At 51.1% G+C, this 20188-nt stretch overlaps 1 protein-coding gene across 1 annotated transcript in view; it reads left to right on the forward strand.

Moving 5' to 3' along the window:
- The first annotated feature begins 536 nt into the window (after positions 1-536).
- Positions 537-20188, forward strand: part of LOC122389222 (protein unc-80 homolog) — a 66865-nt gene continuing 47213 nt past the window's right edge. The window contains exons 1-7 of the mRNA XM_043381046.1: positions 537-775; positions 1104-1152; positions 9317-9343; positions 10775-10795; positions 12789-12934; positions 13354-13519; positions 18210-18441. Of these exons, the coding sequence (XP_043236981.1) occupies positions 705-775; positions 1104-1152; positions 9317-9343; positions 10775-10795; positions 12789-12934; positions 13354-13519; positions 18210-18441 (712 nt within the window). The 5' untranslated portion in view covers positions 537-704. The remainder of the gene's footprint in view (positions 776-1103; positions 1153-9316; positions 9344-10774; positions 10796-12788; positions 12935-13353; positions 13520-18209; positions 18442-20188) is intronic.

The raw sequence follows: 20188 nt of genomic DNA on the forward strand, positions 1-20188 counted from the left end.
GCACATACATGAATTGTTCATTCATTTCCATTGTACCATAAACGCAAAAATTCCGCAATCCTTATTTAGTTTCAAATGTCCGCAATAAAAAGTATGTCCTGTAGCTCTATTTCGTATTGCATTTCCAATCTGAGACAACTTATACGGATCATTACAGTGTCTCAGTCTCGTTATCATACAGTCTTGTAATAGCCTTAGCCATTACGTTCAGGTAAAGGTCCTCGTTTGTGCCATCGCTCAGCCTCTGGAGGTGTGACCCACAGACAGTCCCCGGTCGATTGGTATCAGAGCAGCCACCAACCGGCTGGAACCTTAGGCAGCCCCTCTCCGTCGGCCGTCCAGACGTGCACAGTGCACACTGCACAGTGCCGACACCTCCCGCTGCGCCAAACACCGGTATCCGGCCGCCAGGAGATTCCACTTCAATAAACACCGGCTCCGGGGGGCGGCCGATCGACGCTGGAGAGAGCCGGCCGGCGGCGCTCTCAGCTGGGAGACGGACGGACGGTCGACCGCAACAGGTCGTCGCCGGCGGCGGCTGCAGCCCGGGGCAGCGCGCGCGCCCGACGGCGGCTGCGCTGCCCGCCGGCTGGCGCAGTTCGGCGGCCCCAGGCGGTCGGAGCGGGCTGTCCCGTGGAGAGACATGGAGCTGTCGACAGCGGTGTGCGACACTCCTGCAGACAGTGGCCGCCCTGAGTGACACCATGAACGAGCGGCGCGGCGGCGGCGGCGGGGTGCCGCTGCCCATCCAGCTGTTCCTCTGGAGGCAGACCAGGTACGGACCGGGCGTGCCGGGCGGGAGAGAGTTATCCCGAAAAGGTCAAATACGTGGTCAGTTTTACTCTCAAAAAGTTAAACTGTTTGGAAAGTTAAAGTCACGTGACAGGACCAGCTCATTTGACCCAAGCTTGGTAGCCTGAGCGTGAGATTTCGACACATACGTCCTGGGATGATAAATTCTTCCCTAAGATATCATATTTTTAACTCCTTTATTAAAAATGCAGTCTTTTGTGTGTTTTACGGCTACTCAATAGCATCACGTGATTTCGCATACACTTTTTGTGGATTTTCAATCAAGTATTAATACAAGGCTTTTATTTCAGCCCATTTATACGACCGAAGCTGGGAAAACTTCATGAGGCAACATGCGTGGTAAGTGGCTGCGAAGTCTTCTTCATATCCGCCATTAGTTGATCCCTGTAAATTCTATTGAAAAACTGAAATGAATGCACGCTTTTATTTTTTAATAATTCATAATGATTAAAACGGTGAACACTTATGCTTTCATTTTAGTCACTATTTAATAGTGCATAAGCAAATGTTCGTGAATACATCTGACGATTTAAGTCGAAATAAATGAAGATAATACTTTCCTATGTCTATTTTAGATAAAATTCGCCAATAACAGATCAAATATCAATGACATAATAAATACTTTAAAAAATGAAGCAACATACGATTCAACGTATAGGGCAAGTCAGCAATGTGGTAATAAAGCATGATTATGTTTTACCTAAAGAGAGTAAGAAAACGGAGGACAGGCAACGACGCATGAATTCCTACCGATTTACGCCAAGAAGAAGCTCTCGAAAATAATTTCAGTTACTTGACTTCACGAAGACTAAACTGCATTTCGAATATACAACATCCCGGATTATTTTTGTACCATCACCACTCAATGCCTTTCCGTTATTTATCCTCATTGGGTATAAAAGTCGGACAATTAGCTATCCACTGCGGCATAAAAAGCGCAAAGGATGATGGAAGAATACCTTTTAACGCTTACCTCTAAGAGGGGGGCTCAAAAAGTTCCGGGCCCGACCACGAAGGAGTAGAGATACGGCATCGACTTATCCCGCGCCCCAGTGGCGGTCTCGGCCAACTTCGCCCTAGTGAGGGGGGGGGCACATGTTACCACCCACCTCTAACTCAAAAACTAAGAGGGCTAGAAAGACGCGGTAAAAAGCAGTCGATAGCTCTCAATGCGTACGTTTGAAAGTATTTCGGTCATTTTTCATCTTGGAGCAATATTGGGGTCACTGGAGGTCATCAAAGGTCAAAATTTGCCAAATGTCATTATATTTTTCAGAAAACATGCTTATATCTCAGGAACTATGATAGCTAGAAAAACGCACGGAAAAGCAATCGATAGCTTTTGAACTCTTCTTTCGATAAGGTCATCATCAAAATTGACCTCAGGTCAACGGTTTAGCCTCCAGAGGGCAAAAACTCCAAAAATAGCTGTTTTTTCGCAAAGTGTTTTTCGACAATAACTTTTGACTAGAAAAAGCAACGACATTTCTATTGCCAGAATCGTGTTCCTCTCGACGAGACGCGTTGAATGAACTATAATTTGACCTTGAAAGGTCAACTTGAAAATTTGACCTCAGGTCAAGGTCATGACCTGACCGGAAAAGGTCATGTTGCATATCATTCGATGCGTCTCAACAAGACAAACACAATGAAGCCATCCCCAGCGTTCTATCTCTTTCCAATCGCGAGTTATTGGCAAAAATCTGTTTGTAGCCTCAAATGACCTCGGATGACCTTTGTAGAGGCTATCAGCAAAAATGACACCTTGGTCATCACGGGTGGTCCAAATTATTGTGATTCTGAAATATTTGGACTGTTCCCAAGCGTACACACGTATCTAGAGGCATTTTCATTTTTCTCCATTGACTTATAATGGTAAGGTCACGCCACTGACCTGACCTTAGGTCACGGATATAAAAAATCCGAGATATACAAATTGTAGGCGCCTATAACATCATGCAATCCACCAAGTTTGAAACCTTTCTGACAAACACTGCAGGCTGGACATGATTGCAAACTTTTTTTTAGGCCTGGTCAGTTAACTTGACCTGGTGACCTGACCTGGCATGACCTGGGGTAAAAAATTTCACACATTGTCCAAAATTGATGTACGAAAAGCTATGCCAAGCGGCGCGGCGCTACGCGCCGCGGTTTTTTATTTATACGCAAAAAACGCGACAGGGTGGTAACATATGCCCCCCCCCCACTGGGGCGAAGGTTATAAGACCAAAAATGTTCATTTATTAAAAAAGCCACCGTTAAGACGAACACATTTCGCGCAGCGCCTCGCGAGAGCCCTCAGGGCCTCCACAACTAAATGGGGCTTGGATCTATCTGGCACGTCCAAGACGGCTGCTTTAGTCTATCTGGTGTCCGCGAAGTTGTGACGGCTAAGCAATTTCCTTAATTGGGGAAGAGGTGGCAACCAGAGGGTGCAAGGTTCGGAGAAAAGAGTGGGTGTGACATGACAACTTGAAGCTACAGCTCACTGCTTCGCCAATCATAGGGGAAGTTGGGGCAATGCCGGAGTTGGGACAAAGCCGAAATTCGAGATATTTCGAAAACCGTAAAACATGGATGCCACCTGTCAGTGATGCTCTGAAGCTTAAGTGACTACAATTATCGCATGTTTGTTACGAGTCGTCATTCGGAATACTTCGACTGTGAGGGCGCCAAGAGCGTTTTCAAGGTACGTTTCCCTTGTACTACATGCGCCTTTGAAGCTGCATTTTTTACTCATTATGCTACCGTTTGTCTGGCCAATTCGGTCAAGTAATCTTTAGCATGTCTTTGCATAAGTGTGCTGCCTATTTGAAATTTATACAGCACGTTGAAAAGCTATGGGCCTGCAAATGAAAGTATGGCTGGCTGGGGTAATGCCGAAAACGTGCGATTACGCACGTGTTAAAAGCACGCTACGTGGACTTTACTGCTGTAGAATAGCAACGCGTATTTTTAGTCACACAAATTACACTTTCAACCGACACAACGGCCTATAAGGAATTATTTACCTGGCATTTTCTTATTATATCACACAATTATAACTTCCAGTGTGCACCGCGTCCTCAAGCTCTTGAAACGTGTGTCAGCTTTGATGAATTCTGGATAAAGTTTGAGATAAAATGGCAAAACATCAATGTCGGCATTCCCCGTAGATCATTTCTCCCATTTTCGGCTTTCCCCGCAGTCCGGGGCAACGCCGAAAAAAGTCACTTCTTTGATATTTTTAGTTTGTGCGCTTAACGGTATGTGAATTCATCAAATGCGCCTGGTATGTTTGAAAGGCAAAAGACTGGCCTCTCGAATGACGCCAACAAGAATAGCGTATGTTGTCTACCTTGCGTGCTACGGGCGTCAGAAAAAAAGTCTTCGGCGTTCCCCCAACTTCCCCTAAGGCAGATTGGTTAATGGCTAAGCAACTGGACATCCTAAAAACACATCATTGAATACACCGCGTTGCAGGCCGAAATAACAACTTCTTCATGGTTGGGCCCCGGAACTTTTTGAGCGCCCCTCGCTAATTATGCATGGTTATGCTAAAAACGAAGCTTTACGTGAGTGAAGATAACAAATAGAAGACAATATTCATTCATTCAATACTCATTAAATGCAGTACACCAATTTTCCCATCACAGTGATTCGCGGTCGCTGCAGTACAGGTGCTTACCTACTCTCGGCGGCCGTCGATGTTGTTGGCTCAGTCAGTCTCTCTGGGTCGGCCACCGCCGCGTGGAGGTGTCGGCTGTGCCAGTAGCCACCTGCAGCCAGCTGCCCTGGGGTATTTACCCTCACGCCGGGTCGCCGTAATAAATTGTTTATCTGGCGTCTGCTACAGGCGCGTGTTTCAGAGAGTCGGCGCACGGCTGCTGTTTGTGTGACCTGTCCTCCTCGGGTGCACGCGTTTGGCGGTGGGTCAGCGTCATATTGCATACATATGCCATCCCATTATGCCGCCGATGTCTGCCTGTAGCCAGACCGGTCGGTCTGTGGCCACCTGTGGCTGACCCGAATGCTGTCCGCCGCCGGCCACCGCCAGCAACAGAGATTGTTAGCGCGAGAGCCCGCTTGGAACCGCCCAGAGCGTTGCCATAGCGACCGCGGAGGAATCGATCTGGCCCGCTGACCGAATGTGGAGAGTGGCGTCCATCACCGCGCGCACGGCTGACCGACAAAATCGAATCGGGCCTTATCGCCGCTTGCCAGGGAGCAGCGGCACTGACATCGCGGCGCAGGGCCGCCGCGGGGAAAACCGATAATGGCCCCGCCGGCGCCGGCGCCCGCGGCCCGTCCGTCGGCCCTCCCGGCAGCCGATACCATATAGATGACATGTTGTGACTGCCCGGGTTTTTAGGGCCGGCGTCTTGGACCGAGCCTTCCGCGGAGGTAAAAAGACTCGGTCTGGCGGCCTCCGTGACGGCTCGCTGGATCTGAGGGTATTGATCGAGCCCGGTGCCCCAAGGCTGCTCTGCTGGCGGCGGCGGCGGCGGTGGTGGCGGTGGCGTCTTCAGCGCACGCTCAGCATATCGCTACAATTCGGCCTTCCCGGCCCGACCGCTACCAGATGCGAGACGCTTCATTATGCCACCGGCAGGATGCGAGTGCGACGCCTCGGGCCCGGCCGGGAGGCGACGGGCCGCGAAGAATAGTGTTCTGGTACCTACCAGCGCGAGCGCGACGATTTGCCCCTTCTAACTCAGATGGATCCCTAATAATGAGATGTGTCTTGACAAAATTTTAGGCTTCATCGAGAATATATACCGGGTGGCCCAAAAAAAAAACGTTCCGAACTTTGGAGGCCTGTATCTCAAATTTGAGTGCAAATAACGAGCCAAAATTCTCATAAAGTTTGCGTCACTTGTTTGCGCATTGGTATGTCAAATTATAACACTCTATCATAATTTTCAAGCCAGCAATCTTATGTTGAATCAAGTAAGACGTTTTTGCTTTTTTTGCCTATGTTGGACGGTAGTGATGATTGGCTTAGACGTACCATGTTAGGAAAAAAAATAGAAAAATGGAACACGTGAATGAAACCAGCACGTGTGTTGTTGTTTTATATATTTTTGTCCCACTTAGGTATGTGCCGAATATTCAAATACTGAGCCAAAATGGTGTTAATGGATGCAATTCGTTTCAACACTAAGTCCTGTTTCGAGCAGAAGGAGTGGCACGGTGCATGGGTTACTGCTGATCGCCCTCCCTTCAAGAAGATCAAACAGTAAATCGACCGAATAAGGAAAAAAGCTAGAGGGAATGTGCCACTCTAAGGCCTGAACCATCAGTGAGGCTAGTTGCCAGTAGCAGTCATGGCTGCAGGCCGTGGTACCGAAATGGAAGTGGCCCGTTAACTCACATTTTTTTTAGTAAACATCTGAGCAAAAAAGTAATTTTTACATGGCATGCTAGAAACACGAACCATTTAAAAAGTAATTGCCCAAATAATATAAAAATAATACAATTTACTGAAAATAAACGCCGCATTGACTATTCGAAGTTTCAATGTTGTGTCTTTATCATTTTCTGAGAAATGTTGATTTAAAGTTGGGAACGTTTTTTCTGGGCCACCCGGTATAAAAAGCCCTGGATGTAATGACATGACGACTGACAAGATAATCTAAATTCCAAATCTTCTTGAAAGCCTCAAAGGCTCGAAAATGCGTCGCAGTTAGTGTAGGGGAGAGTGGGGAAAGATGCCCAGGGTTTGACTATGTCATATATTATTCGAAAATGACGATCGGAAAGCCAAAACTTGGAGTTTCAACGGAAGCCGACATCATTTTTCTCCAAAAATATCACACGTTCGTGCCTGAAATATGATAACTTTTTTTTGCTATTAAGCATTTTCCTGAAGAAGTGAAAGGGGGCATCTTACCCCACAGGGTGGAAAAGACGCCCCCTGGCGTTGGGTAAGATGCCCCCTGCACTAAAAGTGACATAAATAGGCACGTGAATCGCCTGAACGAATCAGTAGTCCCTTCGAGCCTGCGGTAGACACCAAACGTCATCGTAAGGGCCCTCAAAAGTAGTCGTAAGGGGCTTCAGAGGTCATCGTTAGGGCCATCATAGTCCAGCGTGGCCAAACAAGCCTCCGTGGTGGCGTTCGGAGACCACTGTGGGGCCCTTATAGGTCTTCATGATGCTTGAGGGCCCTGGAGCTCATCGTGGGGACCTCAGGTGCCAGCGCGGCCCGTGGAGCCAGCGTGGGAGCCCTCAAAGGATGTCGTGAGGGGCCCTGGAACCAATAATGGAGCCCACAGAGGCCGTCGTGAGGGCTCTCAGAGTCAGATGCCGCCCAAAAAGTCGCTGTGTTGGCCGAGAGACCGGCATGGGGAGCACCCGACCGTACCGGACTCTCAATAGTCCCAGATCGGCTTTTGTCTCTCATCAAAAGTATGTAATAAATGATTTGACGGGCTGCTTGAAGGACAGCCTACGGATTTAGGGGGGCGTCTGTCCCCATCAGGACAGGGGGCATCTTACCCCAAGGTACCGAAGTAACATTAAATCAGCACAATTTTTTAGCCATAAAACTACACCCTGAAACAAACTGTTCGGGACACAGTACACGCATGTTAATGTATCACGACTATAGCAAGGGACGCAAAAATTATCAACCTTCTTTGATATTTACAATGTTTTGACGCCAAAATATTTTTTGAAAGCAGCAAATAAAAAACATGCAATCACCAGCCAGCCGTTGCCCAACTGAGCTTCGCAAATTTTTGTGCAGTTAACAAGGCAGGCTTCCGCTTTACGCTACGAACATTAATTTCCAGGTTCGATTCTTTGTTTCCCCGCTAGAGGGGGTGGGGCGTCTTTCCCACCCTGGGCATCTTACCCCACTCTCCCCTACTTCATGTTTTATTAAATACTGTGTTGAAATGGAAATGAGAACTCAAGTGGTCAAGCGAATATTGTTGTTCTAAATCCTTCAAATGGTCATGGGTGATGTGTCCTCCTGTCAATAAAAGAGCACCGCATTCTGCGGGAGTCACATTCAACTATTGTGGAAGGTGATCAAGTATCATAGAGCAATATGGATAAGTATACTTACGATGTTAAATATTTACGAAAGGGCTACGAAAAGAGCAAATACGACCAGCATCAGGCAGAGCTGTGTCCCTACAGTTTGCTTTCTGGGAGGTAGGCTGTCCCGCATCACACAACGGGCCGGCGGAACAGCATCTAGCCGTGCTCGCGTTGTTTTTGCAGTTCTGTGAGTTGACCAGTGAATAGCAGATGCGTGTCAAATCGAGCATTTACATTGCACGCCTAACTTTCCGCCTTCTCGTCGAGTTCCAGCTTTCGCAATTAGTTAAGTATATTGGCCTGTTGCTCTTGTTTTCCTTACTGATTTCTCTCCCAACTTCAGAGTTAAGCGTTCGATACCGTCAGTGCAGCGGCGCGAGACGACGACACATTAGCGAGCACCCGGACTGTGTGCCCTCAGGCGGTCACGGATACTGCCAGTGCTCAGTATCGCATCTCGCCGCGGCCGGCAGGGTTATCCAGGCTCCGGCGCCGATGGGGTGGGGCGGAAGGAGGAGCGGGCTGCCGGGGCGACCCGAGCGCTGATGGCAGCCTGGCCGCATCCGTCAGCATGGTGGCACGACGATCAATAGATAGGGAATCTGCGGGCGGCCGAGCGGCCGGCCGGCCGGCAGCCACCCGAGCCAGATTAGTCCTGCCGTCGGACGAGATGCCGGCCGGTCAGAGGTCCGTGGGGCTGGTCAGATGGGTCCGTCAGAGGGGTTCAGTCAGAGGTGTCGGTGGCGGTGACCGTCATGACCGAACGCTGACTACTGACGACCGGCGCGTGCCTACCGCAGGGTACCCCAATGACTTTCCCAACAATGGGCTGTGCGGGCGCCATATAGCCGGGAAAGTTCCGTCCGGGCGGGCTCTCAGACAGTCGCCACCGTCGGGTGCGCCGAATGCGATAAACAGTTCCGGCGGGCGACTATTTACGTGGGGCGCCAGCCGGCCGACGGCCCGGTTACAGCCGATTACTGCCAGCAAACGGCCGCCGACTGCCACGCGAGCTGGGGCTGTCCCGAGGCGAGTATAGGCCACCAGCCAGACTGCAGCTCAGAGCGCTGGATCATAGGCTGGATCTAGTGTCCCAAAGGCACCGGCAGGACTCCCGGGTCCGTCAGTGCCTATATCGACCAAGTACTTCTTCCGGAGAGCGGAGCTGGGAAGGACAGGTGTCTGTATCCGTTCAGGCCTTCGTTGAAATTAAAAACTGCTTAATTGCCTGTGTTCTTTGTCCTCTTCTATCGAAATACTTTTATGAATTGCAAATTTATTCAGCAATGAACTCATTCTACTTATTCAACTTATTCAGCAATATAATATAGGCACCTAAAACATACCTTTAGCCATATACATGTGTTTCTAGTTACATATCACGAGAAGGATGTATAATGAACTGCAGTAAATGAGAAAATTGGGTCAAACATAGCAGCTTGATGTTCGAATAATGTTTGAAAACTATTTTCAGTATTGTCAAAGAGCTCCAAGTCACCATGTAAGTCACCTCAATGTCATGGTTCAATGTTTTGTCGTGGTGATGGATACAAATTTCGTCGAGGCACGTTGTGGAATGCAAGCTTGTGTGGTTCGTTCTGGTCGAGTAGAATCTATCTTTCATTTCTGGGGTCAGCCCTGTCAAATCTCACCCCATCCAAGTGACGGTAGTAGAAGTATAGCTGTGAAATGCCCTTAGAAACGATCTCGCTTGGTTATGCTCCTAAGAAAACATTATTTAGTTAGGCAGATGTGATTGTTTTCTATAAATCCTTTTCCATCTGCTTAGCGATTTCTTTATTGTTTTTATTTCGTGTAACATGTTGACTTGAGCTTTATACATCAACAAGGCCTGCATTTGACGTACATACGAGTGACATTCATACATCGCCCTACCATTGCCGTATATTTTCCCGACTGTGCGCCCTCGTTGACGGTTGGTACTTAGTCTCCTAGTCTCCTGACGTAGTCTCTCGGTTTAGTGCAGCACGTGTGAGGTGTATACCAGCAGGGAACAGCGGCTCCGGTAGTCTGTTGGAATGAGGGCCGGCGCGGTGGTGGAACCCGCCTCAGCAGAGCATGTGCCCACTTTGACCGCCGGCCGGGACTTTGTCTCTTTCTGGTGACATCAGTGCATGACGAGAGGGAAGAGAAAGGGCCTATTCCATCGCTGTTCAGCATTCAAATCCTTTCTCTCGAAAAGATTATGTGCAGTGTTTAGGGATGCTGTTAAAAAGGAAATTGTTCACCTTTCAGTTTACGGAGTGTGTGGTTCTAGTCAGTGTTTGGGACCTGCTATATTTTTGTCTGTGGTATTAACTTTATTTTTCCGAGTGTCCGTACCGATGCTATGCATTCGCAGTATGTGGTAAGATTTCATGTTCAATCATATGCCGTCACTACATCATCGTCTGACTAGCGTCAACATGACTAAAGCGAACATATTTATTGACAGCTGCCTAAATGATGCGTGCTTAGTCATTACCTAGTCTGGACGCAAAACATCAAAATAAACATGGAATACACACATGCAATCATAGCGCATATCATAAACACAAACAAAAACAAACATCACGAAGTTATCCAATGCACGTATATGTAAGCATGCATGTTTAATCAGCTACATCCCGACATGCATAAATACATTTACTCGTATATGCATACTACATACATACCTACATACACACTATAGTCTCCCACATGGTTTCACCCATTACTTCCTTTACACTAAATCAGTGACATCTCAGCACCCTCTGCGCTAACGAGACTAGCCGCCACCATTAGCTGAGGCCAGGGCAGGGCCGGAGGGGAGACCCGCTCCGTGCTCTGCGGCGCTGCACGGAGGCAGACTGACCTATACGGCTGTATACTGACGCACCCCGGTCTCTTCCTCCCACCCTCCCCCTCTTCACCACCGCGTCACGCTGCCCAGGAGATGAAGGAAGCCAGCAAGGTGAGAATTGGCGATAATTTATCAGCTCCGTCCGCGCCCGGTGGCGGGATGACTTATGTTCGTAAGGCTTCTTTAGCTGCTGTTGTGTAGCTTCGCTCTTTAATTTTAGACTCATTGTGTATGCTGCTTCGTTTATCATTCTCTAAACACTTATCAAGTCAACCAAGATTCCATGGGCGTAGGAACCTCACGAAAAGTGTGTGTGTGTGTGGTGGTGGTGTGGGGGGGGGGGGGGGGCGGCGAAACTTCAATGTCACTTTGTGAGAGCCTAAATACCCCTGTGAAGAAATTCTTTGCAGTTTTGTTCTCATCTCATCTTGCTGAACGGTTTCCCGCTTTTAATTTTGTATTTAAATCAAAAATAAAGATTTTTCTTCTAAAAAATGGCTGGAAAGTGGAGGCAATGGCCCCCCGCCCCGCCCCGCCCCCATGTTCCTACGCCTATGCAAGATTCAACGCTTGATTGTGAGTTGTGTGGTGTCAACTAACCTTTGTGTAATTACGTGAAGCAAAGTTAAACGGTCCTTTTCCCCATGGACAACTGCATGCTATTGTAATGCTTTTTTGTATCGTGAATATTTGGCATTTTATTCATGCCTCGAAAAAAAAAGCATCGATATGTTCTGATGGCCACTAAGTCTGAGGTCCTTATCGTGCCAGTCCAGTCAGAGATTCGCGCTCACTTCAATGTTGTATGGCGCTGTTCGTAAATACGGAGGCCTATTAATTTTTTCGCTATAAAGTCGCTCATTCGATTCTATTCAGATAAACACGAGGCATTCATGAGCTCATATACCCAACACGAGTGAAAACAAGTGTGAGAAGTCAAACTGCTCAATAAGCACCTTCTTTGACGAAGCTGTCCAAAACTGTCGGTGGTTATATATTCAATATGTATGCTATAAGTTTTATGCATTTGGACTTTGGTTATTTCTATATCGTTTATAAATTATTCAACGGCTTTGCAGCAGAATGTACCTACAACGTTAAGCCTCCAATCCACCAATTATGCATATCCTAACCATCACAATTCACACAAGGATACTAATCGTCACTCCGACATCAAAGCGAGTAGGCTAGCAGCACGTCGGCCCCTGTCGGTCAGGCGATGTCGAGCACAGTCTTGCGGTGTGTCGGGCGGTGTCAGGTAATGTCGTGTAGTGTCGGCTCATCTGCCGATCTCCCACGGGGCACAGCGACTCGGCAGCGGTCATCCTCCGGGACCGCCACTGTGCCACTGCCACCATACCGGCGGATGGACATAGAAATGGCCGCTGGCCGAACGCGCCGGTCTACCCCCCCTCCCCCCGCCCGGCTCCACTGACTCCCCGCCCCCGCCTCCCCGCCCGGCGCGCCCGAGGGGCGGTGGTAAGTGGCGCGAAAACGGCACCAGATGTGACTGATGGCGCCGGGATCGACCGCCAACCGGTCGCCCCGCCCCGGCGTCGGTCCACTCCCCGCCCAACCGGGATGACCGAGCGCAGAGCCAGGATGAAATCACCGACACAATAGACCAGGCGCAGAGAGCCGGAGTAGGGGAATTCCCAGCAAGCCATTGCGCTCCATCGAAGGCCGACTCGGGACGGCGAGAGAAAGGGGGAGGGGGACTGTGGGTATCGCCGGCGCCGACGACCGACGATGATTTATTCAGGAGCTGCTCCCCGGTATCGGCGCCCCGAGGATTGGCACAGACTCGCCCGGAAGCCATGTCAGAGATGATGTCCGCCTGTAAAAGCTGGAGCCCGACGGCAGCTATACCGACGCGCATGCATATCCGAGTGGGTCATATCCGTTGCTATTTGTGACCAGTAAAACTTGTAATGAATGGTATGAGGCTTAGTTGGAACACATCTCGAACCGACTTAGGTGGTCCTCAGCCCCTCAGAAGTATAAATAGCCATCGTAAGCACATTCCTTGCCGTTATTCTTTTGTAGCCGTTCAAAGTACCGCCTTCGGCGACGGGTCCTGACTGACTGCCTCGGACTGTCTCAGTGTCTGGAGAAGGTCCTGGTGCAGAACATTCTGTTCGGCCTGTCGCCGAGTCTGACCGACGCCATCAAGTCCATCTCGCGCTGGCGGCTCATCCAGACGGCCTTCCCCTACGTGGTCCACTGCGCCGCCAGCCTGCTGCACAACCGGTGAGCAGCAGCGTCGGACCGTGGACTGATTGTCCGTCCGAGTTAGGATCAGGAGGCTCAGACTCATCTTTATTGCGGCGCAAAAAGCAATAAATGTGTACTTATACTGTGTAGTCTTGAGTCCGTGTAAGTGATCGTATTTGTTCCTTTCTCCCTTTCAGTCAAGCGGTAGATCCTATGAGCCTCCTGAGACGACAGGTACCTACCGGAAGCATTCTGAGACTGTGTCCCTGTCCACAGGCGGGAGTCGAACCTACGGGTCCCGTGTGCCCTCTGAGACTGAAACTCTGCCTCACAGGCGGGAGTCAAACTTGCAGGGCTTGGGCGCCTTCTCAGACTGTGACCCTCTCCCCAGCCGGGAGTCGAACCTGCAGGGTCTGGGCGCCCTTTGAGACTGTCCGTGACCCTGTTCCACACAGGCGGGAGTCGAACCTGCAGGGCCTGGGCGCCGTGGACACGAAGCTACTCTACACACTGCACTGGATCCTACTGGACGCCGCCGAGGAGTGTCGAGACGCCGACCTCGAGCAGGGCATCATCAACAGTTCGCCGTTCCACTACCTCTTTCCCATCACTAGCATACAGGTTAGTGTCCATAGCTCTCCTCTCAGCGCAAAGAGACACACGCCATCATTCAAAGTATAGTCGGTAGTCACACAAAGAGATGGGACACTGAGCGCTGAACGACTGAGCCCGAGGAGACTGAGTGCGGAATAGCCTCACATACACCCATTATTCATAGCATGTTCATAAATAGAGAGATGGGACACCGAGCACGGAACAGCTGAGCCCGGGGAAACTGAGAGCAGAATCGCCTCATTCTGTATTCAGGCCCGAGGTGGAATAAATGGACCGCTTAGGATGTTCTGAGCGATATTGCTCAATATGTCAGCCTAAATTTGCATTTGATTTAGGTATAATATGCTGCATGCGGTCACCGATCCCATTCTGTGAGTTATCGATTGAATGCTCAAAAAGAATATTGAAGCCTTCAAGATCCGGGTTTCAGTGAAGAATAAAACACACTCGGTTTCACGTGCCAGTGACCTCGTGGATTAAGTGTTCCATCGGACAAAGACCTGCGGTGGTCGGCTGTGCGTGCGTGCGGCTGGTCCGATTCACCGCTGGTCGTCACGTGTGGACGGCTCAGGCCACTGATCCAGCGGCACCGCCACGAGTCCAGGAATTGAGTCCCAAGAGAGCCGGCCACAGTCCGAGCCTCCTCACCGACGACCGTGACACGGCCGACACTCGGCGTGTCACGACACCGACTTCCGTGTCGCGTCACGCCACTCCGCGTCATGTCACGTTAAGCCGCTCAGCGTCACGGCGAGTGACGTGATCATCATCGCGTGACCGTGCGGAGGGAGCCGTCCCATAACGGGGGTCGACGATCGGCCTGCAACAGGTCCCCGTTCGGAGCAATCCCTTCAGCGGGCCGTGCGCGGTTAACAATGGATGTCGTAATTGATCGGCTTCGTTGGACATCAGTCGTGGGGGCGGACCGCCGGTTAGCCGCGGAGGCTGGTCAGCCGAGAGGCGGGCCGCCAGCTAGTCGAGTGGAGGCTGGTGGGCGGGCCACCGCTGTTAATTTCGCGGGCCCTGAAGCTCGACTCGGACGTTCAGAGTGGCTGCGTGTTTGGCAGTTTGGTGGAGCCAGCTATTCAGTGCGCTGAAAGGCTGCCATTATTGATGATGTTCTGCCCGTGGAAGCAGAGATAATGGAGGCAGTGAGTCAGAGGTTAACTATCCGTCCCAATAAAATATGTGCTGAGAGTTGTTAGAGTTAAAAGATAGCAACAAAATAGCTTTCAATGTATGATAATGATGTGAATTAATTTGCATATGATAACGCAAGTCTATCGTAATATTACGAAATATTTTTCTTTGGTTACACTTTGAGATTTGCTTTCCTATCAACTGTATCGCCCACTAAAACCATCCTATTTTCCATTCAGCGGCGCGCTCGTCGAGCACGCGTCGGCTCGGTTCGTCCGGGTGCTATTCAGTGGAGCACGGCCCGTTCGACCGGCCGGTCCAATTTGGTCCAGCTCGGCTGAGGCTGGGCCCGCTCCGCTCGGCCGCTCGGCCGGCCCGGCGCCGTCTCGAACAGCCCTCGGAACACAGTATTGAGCGGCCACCGGGGTGGCCAGATTTGAGCGCGGCCTCGTTCGATGGCCATTCAAAGCCTTTTGACTCAGCCGAATATCTTATAAATCTGCAGCCTCGAGAACGTTTGATGCAAAGTGGATACGCCGAGTGCTGTAACCCTCAAGAACACGGTGAAATTTATTCATTAAAATATTTCTCGAATAGATCGCTGATGCTTATATGAGGTCGGCCTTTCTGACGAAATGAAATCGATGATGGAATGGCTGTCATCAGGAAAATTTCTTCCATTGAGATCGTCACGCGCCTTCGCATGCTTCAAATTTATGAGTTGATCCAATTGATGTCCGTTCCAATTCAGCCACGTTAGAAAATGCTGAACATGTTACATCAGTTGACAATTAATACAAGTATAGGCTTGAGCTGTGTTTAATATGTCCGCGACTCCGCATCCACCCATTCTCCTTTTAAATCCCGTCCCGTCCTGACTCCTGCCCGTGTCCCGTCGTGTCGGTATCCCGTCCTGTCCATGTCCGCGTCCCGTCTCCGTCCATCGTCCTCCGTCCTACGCGCTGCGACCCGTCCCGTCCATCCGTCCTGTCATGCCCTGTCCGTGTCCCGTCCTGTCCCAGTCCCGTCTCGTCCCAGTCCCGTCTCGTCCCAGTCCCGTCTCGTCCCAGTCCCGTCCTGTCCCTGTCCGGTCCCGTCCTATCCGTCCTCCGTCTCTGCGGGGACACTGACGTCACCGGATAAAGTCCCGTCTCGTCCCAGTCACGTCCTGTCCCAGTCCCGTCCTGTCCCAGTCCAGTGGGACATTCCGTCCGTATCCCGTCCTGTCCGGTTCCGTCCTATCCGTCCTCCGTCTCTGCGGGGACACTGACGTCACCGGATATAAGTGCCGAGAGAGCGGCGGATGTGCTGAGCCAACACTGGCTATCGACCGGGCTGAGCTGGCCGGCCGGCCGGCCTGTGGAGCTCCAACAGCTGCCGCGGGTCGGCCGGCCACACAGGGACGAGCCGGCTGCACACAGCGACACAGGGCTGACTGGGACGAGCGGCTACACAGGGCTGAGCCGGCTGCACACAGCGACACAAGGCTGAGCCGACTACACACAGCGACACAGGGTTGAGCCGGCTGCACACAGCGACACAGGGCTGACTCGCCCGACTAGCTATACAATGGGTCGGTCGGCCACACAGGGTTGAGTCGGCTACACAGTACACTCAATTCACAAAGCAGAGCCGACTAACACACAGCGACACAGGGCTGACTGGGACGAGCGGCTACTCTAGGTCGAGTGGCTACACACAGAGACTCAGGGTTGAGCCAACTAACGCACAACGGCACAGGGTTGGCTGGGACGAGCGGCTACACAGGGCTGAGCTGGCTACACACGGCGACATACTCGTAGGGCTGACTGGGCCGAGCGGCTACTCAGGGCCGAGTGGGCTATAATACACCCAACAGTCAACACAGGACTGACTCACCCGAACACCGGAACACAGGGCTGGCACATTCGGGCCAAATTCACAGGGCTGACATGACCTGGCGGCCGGACCCGCACCGTGTCTGCCCAGTGAACACGGCCGAGCACTCGCGGCACGAAGGAGGGGCGCGAACGGGGTCACCATTCATATGTCAACCAGATTCGGTGTGGAAAGCCCATCGTTCATAGTACTCTATTGAGGCTGAACACTGATAATTAGTTTGAGCTCGGCTTTAATTGTTCACTCATTTCTGTGATTTTAGAACTGATGTTACACGCTGATTAAATGCACAAGCACATTTCATCTGAAGGGCATTTACATAACTTATCCCTCGCACGACAAGGCCATTTCTCATAACACGAACGACCAGGGGGGGGGGGGGTTGTTACGACCCCCCCTGGCGTTTCGAAACGGAAGGTCGTAGAGCTTAGCGGAAAAAACCAACGGATTGCTCTCAACGAGATCTCGCGATTGGTGGTATATTTTTTGGTCCTAGGTCAACATTTGACCTACTTTTGACCGGTCAAAGGTCAAATTTTCGGAAAAATAGACTTTTTTTTTCAACTTTCGGCGGCGATTGCGGCAAAACGGTGGGAGATATCGACTTGAAACCTTCACTATCGTGTTCCTTGATCAATTCTCTATCGTTTGGTATGTATTTCGTTTCCCTAGCTCTAAAAATGGCGCGTTGGGAGCGCCGGAAGTCGGCAAGGTCACAGTCGGCGGCAGAAATTCGAAAAATCAAAATTTAAATTTTTGAAATCTGATTGTATTTTTGGATTTGGGAGGTCCATTTGCTCCCTATAGAAGCTAATATTGCTGCATATTCCCATTGAGGTGACAAGAATTAGCAAAATAGTGGTTCGGGCGCTTTTCAAAAATAGTACCGGACGCTGTTCCTCTTGTGACGTCATAGCTCCGTGACCTGACCTGACCCGGTCAAATTTCTTATACCATATGATAGCCAATACTTGCCCCAACATGCATGGGAAGTTTCATCACGATCCATCAACCGATGTCCGTACCACCGGCAGGAAACATCGGGCGTTGGCACTCAGTTTGTGAAAATCCGGCCGGAGGCTGTACCTCTTATGACGTCATAACTCCGTGACCTGACATGACCCGATCAATTTTTTTTCGGCAAAAGATGCGCAAAGGTTGCCCCAGAGGGTATTGAAAATTTCAGCCCGCTACGACAAGCCGTTTAGCGTGCACTTCGAAAAAACCTCAGGGGGGGGGGGGGTTGATACACCCCCCCCCCCCTAGGCGTTCTAGGGTTATGGTATCGTTGACTTATCGCGTACTCCAATTGTTACAAGTAGATGATTTACCTACTCATGGAACAGAAGTCTGAAAATATCATGCCAAATTGTCATACCATTTTCCGGTGTCTCACCGTTCAACACCGCCTCATCCCAATTATTCAGCGAGATAAGACGCAACGATGGTACACCGAGCGAGCCGTATAATTCGCTTTATGCATCTGAAAACAATCGTCCTCATTGTCAGAGCCCATATAAAGCACTAAAGCAGCTTGGTTTCATTCCACGGTCGTCAAGCTTCCACGGTGGGCTAACTTATAACTTTCATCTCACTGTCCGCCGAGCAGTGTCGCAGATCTTTATCGTCTGAGACGGTGTAAAGATAAAAAACGTAACAAGCGCACCACATTCCGCAGGCGTTCATCTACCTATTCACACCTCTGATGCACTCGCTGAAGGAGTCGGACTTCACCAACTTCCGGCTGGAGAACGGCCTGAAGATTTGGTCGGCGCTCTGGGAGTACCGGCACCCGGAGGTGGCGTGCTTCACGGCCACGGCGCGACCACGGCCGGCCGTAGCGCCGCCACGCCGCGGCCGCCGCGCCGCCCAGCAGTTCGGCGATGTGTTTATGGGCGGCGGCAAACAAGGTGGGTGCCCAGAGGAGGCGCTGGAGGGGGATAGTTGTGTGAGGAGGCGCCGGAGGGGGGATAGAACTGTGAGAGGAGGCGCCGGAGGGGAGGATAGAATTGTGAGAGATGGGCCGGAGGGGAGGGTAGTTGTGTGAGGAGGCGCTGGAGGGGAGGGTAGTTGTGTGAGGAGGCGCCGGAGGGAGGATAGTTGTGTGAGGAGGCGGCGGAGGGGAAGATATTGTATGAGAGGGTGCCGGAGGGGGATAGTTGTGTGAGGAGGCGCCGGAGGGGGATAGTTGTGAGAGTAGGCGCCGGAGGGGAGGATAGTTGTGTGAGAGGCGCCGGAGCCGGGAGGATTGTTGTGTGAGAGGGGCGCTGCGGGGGGGGAGGATGGTTGTGTAAGAGGCGCTGGAGGGGAGGGTAGTTGTGTGTGGAGGCGTCGGATGGGGATAATTGTGTGAGGACTGGAGGGGGATAGTTGTGTGAGGGGCACCGGAGGGAGAGAATAGTTGTGTGAGAGAGAAGGCGCTGGAGGGGAGGGTAGTTGTGACAGAAGGCGCGGAAGAGAAGGATGGCTGTGAGTGGAGGCGCTTGGGTGAGGTGGAAAATAATTGGCTAAGGTGGTGTTGGAGGCATTTTAGAGCTCATTTCCTTTTTGAAGCCCCGCCTACCAATCTAGTATCACGTGAACAACTGCCTTATGCGGTCACAGTTTGTTTTTCTGGATAAGTTCAAACATTCTCCAACTGATCAAAGCTGATTAGTTGTTTTTCACATAACGCCTGAGGGCCTGTAATTATATGAAACACCGTTTCCCATTTCCACATTGTCACACCGCTGTCTGAGCAGCTACCGCCGAGTCGATAACATCGCGCCCGACTGCCGTCGGTAATGAGGGCGTGGGCAGGGGCATTGTGTTGACGTGACCGCGACGACCCAGAAACACTGTCCAGGCACGATCCCATCGCACGGGCCCGGTCCGGTCGGCTTCTGTGAGACCTGACTCACCAAAACAGCCCTGTTTGAAATAAATACACCCGCCGAGCTGCCGAGCTCCCCGCCGGCTGTCTATTTTTGCTGGCCTTCTGGAACCGGTCTGGTAGTTTTCAGTGGGTCCGGGAGCCGAGCGAAACATGTCGATACGGAGACGTTGTTTGGACCGGAGCGGCGCCGCCGTCTGTGGACCTGTCTGGCCCCGTTCGTTTCCCTGATACAGCACCCCGAAACCAGCGGCCGGCAGCTCCGAGTCGACAGTTGGGCCGAGCAGAGCCAGGAATTAGTGGCCGGGATTGGATTGAGCCGACCGTGGCGGTGCGGTAATTTCGGAACACCGCCGAATGGCGGCCGACAAAAGAATTGGAGCCGTTGAAAACAGCCGTGAAAGCAATGAACGCTAACAAGGAAATATGAGTGTGGTAGCGCTGTTTAGTGGGGTTACTTCATAACAAATCACGTAATCTATATTATAAATCCTAAATAATCCGCCGTGTGCGACGTACGCACTTTGTGGCGCTTATTGCCGCGGCGTCTGTTGACCTACGGCCGTGAAATTTTACAGCGATGTGGGCCACCTTTACACGTAGGTCGTATTAAATTTTGGACATGATGGGGCCGGGGGTGCGCCCGCGGCGCGTGCTCGCGTGCCCATAGGGTTAACATTAGAATCGGCAAAAACACGCTATTGCTCGAGAACGGTAGGGGCTACGGGGGTGAAATTTTCACTGCAAGTCGGACGCGTGCACTCATTTGTCGTATTAAATTTTCG

Source organism: Amphibalanus amphitrite, unplaced genomic scaffold (genome assembly GCF_019059575.1).
Source record: "Amphibalanus amphitrite isolate SeventyFive unplaced genomic scaffold, NRLGWU_Aamphi_draft 000349F_arrow, whole genome shotgun sequence".
Taxonomy (NCBI): domain Eukaryota; kingdom Metazoa; phylum Arthropoda; class Thecostraca; order Balanomorpha; family Balanidae; genus Amphibalanus; species Amphibalanus amphitrite.